Below are 15,064 nucleotides of genomic sequence, written 5' to 3' on the forward strand. Positions count from 1 at the left end.
TAATGGTATTTTTATAGAGATTGCAGTAACTGTATAGATTGCTCTAGGTAGTATAGACATTTTCACAATATTCGTTCATCAAATCCATAAGCATGGAACATTTTTCCATTTCCTTGGGTCTTCCTCAATTTCTTTCATGAGTTTTCTGAGTATAGATTCTTTGCATCTTTGGTTAGATTTATTCCTAAGTATTGTATGGTTTTGGGGTCAATTGCAAATGGGATTAACTCCTTAACTTCTCTTTCTTCTGTCTTGCTGTTGGTGTATAGAAATGCAGCTGATTTCTGTGCATTTATTTTATATCCTGACACTTTACTGAATTCCTGTATGAGTTCTAGCAGTTTTGGGGTGGAGTCTTTTGGGTTTTCCACATAAAGAAATATATCATCCAAAGAGTGAGAGTTTGACTTCTTTGCTAATTCAGATGCCATTTATTCCTTTGTTGTCTGATTGCTGAGGCTAGGACTTCTAGTACTATGTTGAATAGCAGTGGTGATAGTGGACATCCCTGCCGTGTTCCTGACCTTAGGGGAAAAGCTCTCAGTTTTTCCCCATTGAGAATGACACTTGCTGTGGATGGCTTTTATGATATTGAGGTATGTACCCTGTATCCCTATAATGTGAAGAGTTTTGATCAAGAAAGGATGCTGTACTTTGTCAAATGCTTTTTCTGCATCTATTGCGAGAATCATATGGTTTTTGTTCTTTTTTTTATTATTAATGTATTGTATATCGCTGATTGATTTGCAGATGTTGAACCCACCTTGCAGCCAAGGAATAAATCCCACTTGGTTGTGGCAAATAACCCTTTTAATGTACTGTTGAATCCTACTAGCTAGTATTTTGGTGAGAATTTTTGCATCAATATTGATCAGGGATATTGGTCTATAATTCTCCTTTCTGATTGGGGTGTTTATCTGGTTTTGAGATCAAGGTAATGCTGGCCTCATAAAATGAGTTTGGAAGTTTTCCTTCCATTTCTGGTTTTTTTGGTACAGTTTCAGAAGAATAGGTATTAATTCTTCTTTAAATGTTTGGTAGAATTCCCCTGGGAAGCCATCTGGCCCTGGGCTCTTCTTTGCTGGGAGATTTTTTTATTACTGTTTCAATTTCCTTACTGGTTATGGGTCTGCTCAAGTTTTCTATTTCTTCCTGGTTCAGTTTTAATAGTTTATATATCTCTAGGAATGCATCCATTTCTTTCAGATTTTCTAATCTGTTGGCATATAGTTGTTCTTATGGCCCTGTGTCAGGCTCTCTGCTCATCAGGGAGCCTGCTTCCTCCTCTCTCCCCCTGCCTGCCTCTCTGCCTACTTGTGATCTCTGTCTGTCAAATAAATAAATAAAATATTTTAAAATAATTTAAAATAATAAATAAAGCCTTTATATCCTTGTTGATCTTTTGCTTAGATGATCTGTCCATTTCAGTGAGTGGGGTGTTAAAGTCCCATACTATTATTATATTTTTGCCAATGTGTTTCCTTGATTTTGTTATTAATTGGTTTATATAATTGGCTGCTCCCATGTTAAGGGCCTAGATATTTAAAACTGTTAGCTCTTCCTGTTGGGTAGAACCTTTAAGTATGATAAGTCCTTCCTCATCTCTTATTATAGTCTTTGGTTTAAAATCTAATTTGTCTGATATAAGGATTGCCCCCTATCTTTCTTTTGATGTCCATTAGCATGGTAAATGGTTTTCTACCCCCTCACCTTAACTCTGTTAGTGTCTTTGGGTCTGAAATGAGTCTTGAAGATAGCATACTGATGGGTCTTGTTTTTTAATCCATTCTGATACCCTTTGTCTTTTGATTGGGGCATTTAGCCCATTTACATTTAGGGTAACTATTGAAAGATATGAACTTAGGGCTATTGTATTGCCTATAAGGTTACTATTACTGTATATTGTCTCTGTTCCTTTCTGGTCTGTCACTTTTAAGCTCTTTCTTTGCTTAGAGGACCTCTTTCGGTATTTCCTGTAGTGGTGGTTTGGTGTTTGCAAATTCTTTTAGTTTTTGTTTGTCCTGGAAACTCTTTATCTCTTCTCCTCTTTTCAGTGACAGCCTAGCAGGATATAGTATTCTTGGCTACATATTTTTCTCACTTAGTGCTTTGAGTATATCATGCTGGTCCTTTCTGGCCTGCCAGGTCTCTGTGTATAGGTCTGCTTCCAATTTATTGTTTCTACTGTTGTAGTTTACATACCTCTTGTCCCGAACTGCTTTCAGGATTTTCTCTTTGTCTCTGAGACCCGTAAGTTTTAGTGTTAGGTGATGAGGTATTGACCTATTTTTATTGATTTTGAGGGGTTCTCTATGCCTCCTGAATTTTGATGCCTTGTTTCCTTCCCCAAATTAGGGTTGTTCTCTGCCGTAATTTGCTCCAGTATACCTTCTGCCCTCTGAGGGTCCTGAGACCCCACTGTCCCAGCAAGGATTCCACCCCTGCTTAGCCAGTGGAGCAACATCCCTCAGTGGAGCAGACTTCTAACTAAAAGTTCTGATTTTGTGTTCTACTGCTCTGACCCTTGCTGGTAGCCAGCTGATGGAGAATCCCTCTCCCCGCATTCTGTCTTCTCAAATATCACCTTGGATTCACTTCTCCATCTGTCCTAGCTTCCAGAAAGTGGTTGCTTTTCTGTTCATAGAGTTGCTATTCTTTTCTTCAGTCTCCTGTGGATTTCATAGGTATTCAGAATGGTTTAATAACCATCCAGCAGAATTCCTGGGACCAAGGATGAAATTTAGGTCTCCTATACCTCTGCCTTCTTGCTCCTCCCCTCCGATCTTGATTTTCTTCTTTAAAGAATAATATAACATTTAACCTTACATAGTCACCTGTTTGTTATAAAATACTATGTAGGGGGTTATATTATGGCTCAGATGTATATCTTCATTATTAGAAATTAAATTAAAATGTCCTGTGAACATTTTAAGTCAGCAGTAATATCCTTGAAATATGTTCTGTTTTTCTGAACTACCCTTAAATTATCTGAGGTTGATTTATAAATCAAAGGACATTTGCATTTCAATTTTTAAAAATTTATTCCCCAGACCTTTTAAGTACATTTTGAAATAACTTAAAATATCACATAGTGCTGACTTCATCAATTCCACCATATCCCATCTTTTAAAAAATTGTTCTGAATATAACAAACCATAGTATATCTCATTCCAAAGCCTGTCTTGAGCAACCAAAACTTTTTCCAGCCTTATGACTTATATTTCAATGAGATGATAGGTAGTATATAATATATAAAGATATACATACTTGTGTGTATTTTATAAAAATACATATGTATTTGTGGGTATTTTATGTATATATATGCATATATATGTATACATATGCAATTATAACACATATCATGTATCATAAATCCACTATGAATATTTGGCAGAATGCAAGGAATATGTTTTCATTATGAATTAGGTTTCCCCAGTCCATTCTTACTCAGCCATGTAATACCACATAGTAACTATCATTTATCAGGCTAAGATAAGAATATTTAGTAAACTAGAGCATAGGTGTGGGGAATTGCCTGAGGCATGACTTTCTAGTTTAAAATGAAGTGTACTTTTTAAAAGTTAATAACTATATATTTTCATCAACATATATCTGTATGTTTGTGATTATTGGTGTTATATACCTCTAGCTTCCGGGTAAATTAGGACTGTAAATATACTATTGCTAATTAGAGGTAGAAAAAAGATAAATAAGCAAAAGTTAGACCCAAAAGTTCCTGAGACATTGGGATCCAGCGAGTTTTCACTTCAATCTGTAAATCTTGAAGGTGATATGAATTGTGTCTTTCTTGTTCTTAGAGGAAAAGCCGGGACAGTGGATAGATAGAATGAATTCTGTTGCTATAGAGTAAACATCAAATCAATAAAAATATTGATTAAATGCCTATTCTTTACCCAACACCCATGGGTAAAAGCTCAAATTAGATCCAGAAATCAGCTTTATCACGGTCTTGAATACAGCACCACCTACTCTTTTCTTTTTGGTACTTTTTGCTGCTTCTCTTTGTACAAATGTATCATTTCTTATAGGTAAATAATTATAAAATGCATTGTCATTAGATCAAGGTTGGGAGGGTTATTGTTTTTTTTTTCTCAAGTTTTTCCTTAAATTCCAGTTAGTTAACATATACTATAAAATTAGTTTCAGGAATAGAATTTAGTGATTCATTGCTTACATAAAACACCCAATAGAAGCAAAGTTTCCATTGAGGAAAAGAGGAGAAGGCTACTTATACTAACAGGTTGTCAAGGACTTAGTACTATTCCTGGAAATATGAAAAATAAGGTACTTTAAAAACTAAAAAAAAAAAAAAAAAAAAAAGCAGGCATTATTTTTATAGGTTATTTTTACGAAATAATTGGTTTGCTCTCCTATTTACTGGAAGAAGGAGTTGAAGTTATTAAGAGAAAAGATTCATTGAGTTACTGTCATTTTTTTTTAAAGATTTTATTTATTTATCAGAGAGAGACGGGGGGAGAGAGCAAGCACAGGCAGACAGAATGGCAGGCAGAGGCAGAGGGAGAAGCAGGCTCCCTGCCGAGCAAGGAGCCCGATGTGGGACTCCATCCCAGGAGGCTGGGATCATGACCTGAGCCGAAGGCAGCTGCTTAACCAACTGAGCCACCCAGGCGTCCCAAGTTATTGTCATTTTTTAAAGATATGGGAAGTACTTTATTTTATCATGTGACAGCATATAAGAGCCATATTTACAGGCATCTAACTGCAGTGTAGATTTGAATATGGGAGATGGCTCAGAAATTACAATACTAGTAGTTTAAGTATTGACCTTATTTGATAAAGGGTAACAGTTTTGATGATTGATTTGCCAGAGTTTTAAAATATAATTTTATATAGCTCTTGTTTCCTTAAAAGAACTGTTGTTTTGAACCAAATATAACAAGGTACAATTTATTCACATAATGAAACTGCAGTTGAAAACAAGCTTAAAAATTTCCCATCTCAGTCTTTTTCTCTTCTCTGCATTACAAATATCTCATTCCATCATCATGCTGAATTCCTCAGCATCGTCCATACTATATCCAGGGGAATCCCTGGGAAATAGTGAATGTCTGTCTTCCTTCAGAAAGACACAGATAACCTGGAATTTTTCTTACCACATTCTCCAATATTTCTACAACTCACACTTTCTGCTCTTCTGAAATAATGCCTCTTTTTGGCACAGCAGGAAAAACACCATTAGGAATTATGAACCTGGCTCTGTTATAGAGAATAATACTAAATACATTATGAAACCTCCCTGAGCCCTCTGTTCTTAACTACCAAAAATAAGTCATATTTATTCAATCCTTTATTATTATTTGTCTTCATAGTAACCATTAGATTTAAATAAGGCAGAATTCTATTCATTTTATGAAGTTATTGTCATTTAATCTCAAAAAGAAAAAAAAAGTTGAACTTCCTAAAATATGTGTTAATTTTGTCTTTTTGCTTTGTAAAAGTATGGTTTACTTGCCCTTGAGTTGAGGGTTGCCAGAATCTTTTTCAGGTTAGAACATAGTGAGTAAATTGACAAGAAAAGCAATTTGTTGAAGGAATGGAGAAAATAAGGAAATATTCCTCATATTTTAACTGAAATTTATGAATTACAATGGGATTAGAATTGACAACAAGTATTTTTAATTGTGTACTGTGTGCCTATTTTCGGATTAAGATTTTGCTAATTCTTATTCCTAAATAGGGTAATGTAGAGCCTTAGATGGAAGTACATTAGAACTGGAACAAATGCCTATATTTGTATATATAAAAAAATTAAAGCATAATTGTTCTACTTTTGATTGCTTATAAAGTATTGTCCCTTATTTAAGTATCTGTTCCACTTTCTGAAGATACAATAAATGCAAGACAGATTTAATATTGTGGGAGAAAACGTATAATGAATTTAGTAGGAAAATACCTGTATGTAATCCATGATTTAAGAAATGAACCAGTAGTTCAGAAGGTAGAAAGTAAGTTGTGCCATAGTTTTTTGGTATGCTTAATAATTAGCAGTAAGTGATTAAAATGGTTATAAAACAAAATTAGCTTACTAAAATATATTTTCTTCATGGAAAAAATTAAATATCATTCAAAATGTAAATAAAACAAATGTCTATGAATTTAATGCCTTTATTTAAAGTATTCTGTAAAAATGGTGCTTGTCTTAAACTTTATTTTCATTTCAGAGTATCTGACCGTGTTCTCACAGATGATTGCATTCCATGATCCAGAGCTGAGCAATCATCTCAATGAGATTGGATTTATCCCAGATGTAAGTACTTGGGACATTAATAGAACCTAGGTACAAAATAAAGCAAACACTGGTAACACAAAAGAGTACTGTTTTTAAAGTTGTGTTGTCATAAGAAATCTGTGTAGCTGAACAAGTTTCTGTTACTAACTATAGCCTTCTTTTATAAGGTTTGTGTGATTACCTTCCATATTCTCACTTTAAGTAAAGGGAAAGTATGTTATTTTATATTTTTTGGCACTATCAAATTTTTTTGAAAAACCTTTTAGTTTGAGTGTTGTTTTAAACTGTGCTGTAAGGGTTTTCACATGGATTTTATGATAGGCCTGCTTTTGAAGAGTAGGAAATTTGAACTTTAGTGAATTTTTAAGTAGCTGCTTCTGTGTTTTTCTTGATATATTAACCTCAGAAGCTTTGCCAGATTTCATCTTACTTCATTAGCTTCTTAATAGTCCATATCAACCCAAAAGTCAGAGTTGACTCTTAAAGATTAGCCATGATTAGCCTGTTACTCATCTGTGGTGTGTGATATGCAGTCAAACCTCTATTAGAAGTGTTTTGGAGTATAGTATCATAGCTTTTTATTAACCTCAAAAAAACATTTTTGAGATAGAGTTCTCCTTATTCCATCTTAACTTATCTTTGTTTCCTGATCATGCCTTTCCTCTTAAGTCTCATATTAAGGGACCAGTTTATTGATGGTAAGATTAGAGATGAAAAATGTTTATATTAACACCCAACTAATCTATTTGAAGTGTTAACAATAATACTTATAGTATAAATACTTACAGAGTGCTTTGAAGTTTAAAAATACTTTCATAAACATTATTTCACTTGAGTCTCAAAATAAACCTGCAAGGCATATGAAGCAGATAATTTCAGCTTTTTTAATTGAGAAATACAGTGTTTGAGAAGATAACAAACCTATTAGTCACAGAACTAAAATTTTAACTTACATCATTTGACAACCCTCTGCCCAAGGTCTAGTTCATCTTCCACTGGAGAATAGAAACTAAAACATAGACATACTTACTCCTAGTTCATTGCTCTTTGCATTGTGCTATATATAACTGTATGATGTGATCAGGCCTATAGTAACTATCCTCAACATTTACAGTGTTACTTGCTTCTAGGCTTCTGGAGAAATACCTTTTATTTGAGTACATGGTTTGTTCAGTGAAGGCTCCAAAAAGTACACATACAGATTAGGAAACAAATAAAATAAGGACAAGCTCTATAATTAAATGGAGAGAAAAGACCTTGTAAAAAAATTAACCAGTATACATATTATCATATTAAATATACATTTTTTTATAACCCCACCTTTCTTGCTTCACATTATGGGAGATATAATACAAAACTACATTAACTATTATGGCAGGAGTTGAAAAAATTATAGAGGAGCTGACTGCCAAGTTGACAATGGAATAAGATATTTGAGGGTAAAAACTACTGATAGCTAAGACATAGACTAAGAGATAATTATTTTCGAAGAACTCTCTTGAAAGGACCTAATTGTTCTCAGTAGTAAACAGAATATGACATTGGGTCAGGCAATGTTGTAAATTGACAAAAAAAATTTATGCAGAAAATCATGTATGGAATTACCAAGACAGCCTGATTAAAAATTTTAGACATATTCATGAATATAGATAGTATTAAGAAAGGACTCACAAAAGGAAATATATAATTTGTATTTGCTTTAGTTAATCAGAAAAATTAAGCTTTGAATGAGTATGGTATAGAAGGGTGAGCAAAAAACATTATTCAAATAATAATATTATTAAAATTATTAAAATTAACATTATTAATTTTAAAATTAATTATTAAATTTTAATTATTAAAATTAAAAATAATAATGCAAACATATATTAAGTGCTTACTCTGTGCCAAGCACTGCTCTACCCTCTTTAAATAAACTACTCATCTAATCCTCACAAGCTTATAAATCTAATTAAATAATTACTATTAAATATTTATACATAAAATTAATTTGAAAAAGGCTAATAGATGAATAGAAATAAAATTTTAGCTACCAATATTATAAAAGATAAGAGCAGGTGAGAACTCAGCTAAAAAGTATTGTAATGTTTTGTGTTGTATGAGGGGAAAATAAAAATACTCATTATACTTGGGCATTAAGTCAGAGATCTTTTCAGAGTCTGGGATTTGTTTTCACTCTACTTAAAAGCTAATGATTGAGCCTGTTACGGTTTCATGGGCACTGGCAGAAAACCCAGGACTCCTGGGTCAGAGACAAAGGACATCACTCATAGCATAGCAAGCAGCAGGAGTGTTAGCATCTTTGCTTTGATTTTCTAACCATACATACATTTTCCAATATGTTTGTATAAAACAAACTGAGGGTTGCTGGGGGGAGGGGGTTTGGGAGAAGGGGGTGGTATTATGGACATTGGGGAGGGTATGTGTTTTGGTGAGTGCTGTGAAGTGTGTAAACCTGGTGATTCACAGACCTGTACCCCTGGGGATAAAAATATATGTTTATAAAAAATAAAAAATTATATTAAAAAAAAAAAAAAAAAAAAACAGCCTTGGAAAATATAATCCAGAACAAAGAGTAGTCAGGGTCTCTACTCACAGGAAATGTAGAAGTATAAGATGCATATTAAAATTTTAATGGTAATCATTAAGAAAATAGAAAGAGAATGTAGAACTTCTAAACCAATGGGGGATGTGGGGATATGCAGTAAAGAAAAGTCAGCCAAGCCTGTAAAAACATAAAAAGATCATAGAATGTGAGCTAATTAGATTGCCTAATAAAGGAAATTTTTAGGCATTAAAAAAAATCCCTCTGTATGCTATTTACGAGATAAAAATTTAAGGGTATTAGTCAAAAAAGGAGATAAAAAAACTTAAGTCAGGCACATATTAACCAAAAGAAAACTAATGCAGTGATATAAACCAGTAAAACAAAACAAAACAAAACAAAAAACCCACAAAACAGACCCACCCATAATTAGATTTTGGTATGTGACAGAGATGGCTCTATAAATAAATTAAAAAGAATGGATTATTGAATAAATGGCCCTGATACAATTGGGTAACTACATGGAGGGGAGGTGGGAATCAAAGCCAAGTTCATACAGTAATAAAAGTAAGTTCTAGATCAACTAGAAGACCTAAATACAGAGTGTCATGTTCATTATTTACATCTAGGAAGGAATTTTTACCGAAGTTATGGAAAGTACAAAACATGATACTTAAAAAAGAAAAAATTAGAATTAAGGAGTGGTACAAAGAGGCCTTCTGTTCTATTGATTATGCATTATTTTGATTTCTAAAATTTCCAAAACAGTTGTCACAAGGTGTTAATCTTTGTTAAGTTTGAGAGTACACTGGAGTTTGTTAAATGAGTTACTATATGGAGTGAGTTAATAATTCAATAACTCAATACTTTATATATGCTATCTTTGATTTCTTGTTGCCCTCTTTATTATGACCCCCTCCTATAATTAATGGGGCATTTTGTGTAATTTCTTATAAAAATTCTTTAATAGTGGTTTTATTATGAAGTAATATTGATTTATTTATGTACTGTGATTAATCTTATGAGATATTTATAAGTCATGTGGGATGAGGGACAGTTCCTTGTGTGATGAGAATGTCTAGCACATGGCAAATGCTGAACCTTGCTGGCCCCTATCCACTGACTGGCTGTAGTAATCCCCTAATTATGGTGACAACTAAAGCCTGGCATGTATTTCTATTTTTTTTTAAGATTTTATTTATTTATTTGACAGACAGAGATCACAAGTAGGCAGAGACGCAGGCAGAGAGAGAGAGGAAGGGTAGCAGGCTCCCTGCTGAGCAGACAACCCGATGTGAGACTCGATCCCAGGACCCTGAGATCATGACCTGAGCTGAAGGCAGCTGCTTAACCCACTGAGCCACCCAGGCGCCCCTGGCATGTATTTCTAAAAAGTGACTCAACATTATATTTCCAAACATCCTCTAGAGAATAGGTCTTTCACTACTGACAATCCTAGAGTAAGCAAAGAAAAATGAGGGAAAGGAGAATATATTTTAATCTGGAGAAAATTTGCTTTGTCTCAATAATTCTCTTGTCTCAGCAAATAAGCAAAATGAAAGGTATTTAACAAAGTTAAAATGTTAACAGAACATTGTTATTTTTGAAATATTTTATCTTGTTTCTTTTAGGTTTGATGTATTTTGTTAGCCTATTTCTCAAGTCTATAGATAATGTTGAGACTATTTTTAAATTTAGTTTTGAAAACAGATTTGATATTTTTAATATGGAGATTGTTGACAGTGGATAGTGGTGGAAAGCATGTGATGAAACGGAAAATTTTTCTAACATTTTTCTTACTCTATTAATAATCACATATTTTTAGTAGATTGTATATGCAGTGTGTTTTTGTTTTTGTCTTTATTTTTTCCTTGAATTACTACCTTCAGTGTTCTACCTTTGAAATAATTACTTAGGTGACTTTCTGCACCTCTAACAATACAGGCTAGGTTCATCAAGGGCAGGGGTGGGCACTTTTGTAATAAGATCATGAACAGAGTTTCCTACTCAGTAACTAATCCTATCAAAGTAAGCCTTCATTAATCTTCCATCATTGAAATGCAGGCTCTAGTTGCAGGGAAAGATTGTGATTTCTGGCTCCTTTCCATTTGCTGTGGGTCACAGAACTCTGAATATTGAGCACTGTCGTAGCTTGAATAGTTAGGAATACTGGGCACTGATGTGATGCTTAGATTATATATGTCATGGTAGTTATGTGATTTCCATATAAATAGGGTGAGTAATGTGTATTTGGCAAAATTGGGGACAGGGTGATTTTTATCATTTTTGTCTTGGTGTATATTTCTGCTTCTGAAAATATATGTGGACTTTGAAATGAGAACATGAAAGTGTTTCTTCATTCTTAAGGAAACTACTTTCTAAAATGCTATGACTAGCATTCAGCTTGCAAATTATGAAAAGTTGTCAGGTGGCCATTAATGTTAAGGGCTGTATCTCAGTACTACATGTGCCTTTTGAACCTACTGTCACTGCTAAAGATAAAGCTAACAAATTCAGTTATAAGCAAGTATACTGGCAAAACCATGGTCATTTAACTGCAGTCTTAATGGATGCTATCCTACTACTGATTTTCTCCTTCCTTTTCAAAATGTTTATTTATCTGAGTTTGTACTAACAGCGTGAAAGGATTGTTCAAAGATATTTATATATTTATTTGTTTATTTCATTTGTTTGTTCTTTCATTTATTCCTGGTCTTTATGTTGTTAATGCTACAGAAAGAAATTTTAGATTTTAATCTAAAGAGACTACTGGTAATGAGCTTTTTAGATTTTATCAAGATATGGTTATAGGATAAATTAGAAAAGTGTACTTTATTTAGGATCTCCCATTACAGGCATCCCCACTGACCTGTTCTAGTCCATCTAGACAAAATGTTCTAGTCCAGCCAGACAAAATCTGGCTACTGCTATGAAGTACCCAGTATTAGTGCTAATCCCATTCTAACTGACTTTGGATTCGTTAAGGCCCCTGAATACAAATGGCTTATTGAGCCACTTTTCTCCCAAGAGAGTTTAATTACCTTTCAGAAATGGCTCTCATCTTAGAAATCAAAGACTTATTAATTTCACAGGATATGGTAAAGTAACATTTTGGTAACTTCTTGCTAAGAACACATATACACAAGTTAAATACGCAGCAAGTTTCTCTTAGTAAATCCTCACTTGAATCTCCCCCAGTCTGTTGCCAATCTATTCTATCTTTCTACTGGTTGAGAGACAAGTGAAAGGAAGTATGGCATAGTGCGGTGGTTTTCAAACTTTTTGATCTTGAGACCTCTTAGGGAACAAGGATACCAAAGAGTTTTGTTTATGTGGGTTATATCTACCAATATTTACTAAGACATTTAAAAAATATTTATATATTAATTTGTTTTAAAATGACAGCAAAGCCACTGCATGTTAACCACAATAATGTATTTTTCTGAAAAATAATTGCTTTCAAAAATAAATAAATAAATAAATAAATAATGGAGAAGTGGTGTTATTTTATATTTTTGCAGTCTCTGTTTAATAGAAGAAAGCTAGCTAGATTCTCATATCTGCTTCTGAATTCAGTCTGTTGTGAATCATTGTTTTGGTTGAAGTGTATGAAGAAAATTAGGACTTATACAGACATGTAATTGGCAAAGGACTTTTTTTTGGTAGTTTCTTAAAGCCTAGTTGCAAGGTAAAATCTAAAACCACACCAATGAACTTTTCATACTCTGTTTCATTCAAATTGATCAGTGTATCTTGCACTTTGGCTTTTACCCACACATAATTTTGTAATGTCATGTGTTGGTCATTTAAAATATTGGTTCACTGCATTATGCGATCTAACTATGAAACATTTCATTATACAATATTTTTTAAAAATCACATTCATTAATATGACCATTGATCTCATCCAAAAAATCATTAAGTATTGGAAAGCTGCCAAGCTCACAGTAGCAGAAACAGGTTTTCTAAAATTTTAATATTCACCTGACTGCTAGAATTTTTTCTTGAAATGACAGGCTCACTTCATTAATTTTTGAGGAATTGTTGCTTAATAAGAAAGCCTGGAAAAAATAATTGTTTATATGTCATGCTTGCAAGGAAAAAAAATGTATTCTCGGGGGGATAAAAAAGCACCTGCCTTAACTCACATCTCAAATGATTGCCCAAGTGCTTTTTCTGAAAACAATCTTTATAATTCAACATAATATGTGTTTTAGGCATACTTCCCATTTTGTCTCATGAAGCATTTAAAAAGGTACTTAATAAAATCACTAATTTTAATATTTTCACAAGAATCTGTTACACATTAGTGCCATGACCTTGATTTTTAATAAGGTACCATCAGTTTTATCCACCAGTGGCTTTGCAAAGAATAAGAAATAACTTAGTATTATCGTGAAAACAGCTTTGAGTATGTGTACCCCTAAAGGGTCTTCAAGATCCCCAGAAGTCTGTGACCACAACTTGAGAAAACTGGTATAGAGAGAAAGCATTCTGACACTAGCATCAAATGGGCCAGGGTTCTGACTCTTCAAATTACTAGCTGAATACTTGTTAGTTTTTTTATTCATAGTCCTATTACTATTAATGTTGATTATAATAACTCTTACCTCAAAGGATCATTGTGATGATTAAATGAGATAATACATATAAACTGTTCTTGTTCTACTTATTGTTAAAGTCTGATCACATACTAATTCTTTGGTTATATTAATATGATTTACATTTAGAAAAGCATGTTATTACAAATTGTACTGTATATATTATTTTGCTACGTCAGTTAAAGAATAAATACTTTGCCAAAGGCAGCATGGTATTAATAAGAATAAAGACTTTCTTGCTCGCCTTACTTGGAGAGATTGCCACTCATCACTTTGAATTTTAACCGTTTTTATTTGCTTGATTTTTTTTTTATTTGCTTGAGTTTTAAGATGTTTTTCTAACTCCCAGAAAGTGCTACATAACAGGCCTTATAGTCTTTTACTTAAGGTAAATTAATTTTGTTTGAAAATTTTAAAAAGTTTTTAGTACTGAGATAATTGGAAAGGCACTCTGGAATTGAAAAGTATCTAATCCTTCCCTAAAATAATACTGTAGATCTCAGAACCGTTAAATTGTCCAATTGACTTTATTACTAATTTCTACTTTGTAGTTTTTCAATTCAATATTTTAAGTCAAGTAAAAATAGAGAAAGAAATGATTATACAGTTACTTATTTTTTAATTTGATTTTCTTTTTTTTAGAATTAGGGAAATAATTACTTGCAAAAGATGTAATATAACCTTTTGTGTACAAGAGAAAGAAAATCATTTACCATCTGAGTCTAATGAACATTTTTAATTGTTTTTATATGTTTAAGTCATTTTGTAGTAATTTGTAGAAGTAGAATGAAGACATAGCAGAAAATTATTAAAATTTCAGTAAGAATATGAACATAGCAACTCAAAATTTTAGTCTATATATTCCTTATTTTGAAAGTGTATATTTGTGAAGTGTGCTATGTGATTTGAACTTACTGCTTATGCATGAATCTAGAAGATAACCTATCTTGTAAAGAGTGGTTCTAAATTTCAAATAGAGCTCCAATTGATTGTAGCTAATTCCTGGTTCTTCTTGTACCTGCATGTCTAAAGCACTGTTATCTAAACAAAACATTAATAAACCTTATAACTTTATTGAAGAACAGCTCTCCATGTAGTTTCATTTTAGATGAATAAATACAAATTAGATAAATAAATATAATTTTTTTTCTTTCTAATTATCTGTTACCTTCCAGTTGTTTTGTAAACACACCTACCTTTAGCATTTATCCACTTATTTATTATTTATCCACTTATTTATTATTTATCCATGAAACTTTGGTGTAGAAATATTTTAAAAATTAAAGCTTTCTCTCTAAGGAACTGGTTACTCCATTTAAATGAAAGATTAAAATTAAACAACTTTGTTAATTATGTAATGATATATAATTTAAAATGGTATAAATTTTAAATGATGTAAAAATAGTATATATGAGTATACAGAATATAATGGGGCACCTGAGTGGCTCAGTGGGTTAGGCCTCTGCCTTCAGCTCAGGTCATGATATCAGGGTCCTGGGATGGAGTCCCGCATTGGGCTCTCTGCTCAGCAGGGAGCTCGTGTCCCTCTCTCTCTGCCTGAGTCTCTGCCCACTTGTTATCTCTCTCTTTCAAATAAATAAATAAAATCTTAAAAAAAAAAAGAGTATACAAGAGTATATAATTAAG

At 32.7% G+C, this 15,064-nt stretch overlaps 1 protein-coding gene and 1 long non-coding RNA gene across 3 annotated transcripts in view; one reads left to right on the top strand and one right to left on the bottom strand.

Annotated features, from left to right (window-relative positions):
- Nucleotides 1-15,064, top strand: part of TBCK (TBC1 domain containing kinase) — a 206,151-nt gene that overhangs the window by 96,039 nt on the left and 95,048 nt on the right. For both annotated transcript variants that reach the window (XM_082729169.1, XM_082729170.1), the window contains exon 20: nt 6,204-6,289. In XM_082729169.1, the coding sequence (XP_082585295.1) occupies nt 6,204-6,289 (86 nt within the window). The remainder of the gene's footprint in view (nt 1-6,203; nt 6,290-15,064) is intronic.
- LOC309863940 overlaps nt 1-15,064 on the bottom strand; it is a 193,968-nt gene that overhangs the window by 75,051 nt on the left and 103,853 nt on the right. The window lies entirely within an intron of this gene.

The sequence above is a fragment of the Mustela nivalis genome (genome assembly GCF_964662115.1).
Source record: "Mustela nivalis genome assembly, chromosome: 4".
NCBI classification, from domain to species: Eukaryota; Metazoa; Chordata; class Mammalia; order Carnivora; family Mustelidae; genus Mustela; species Mustela nivalis.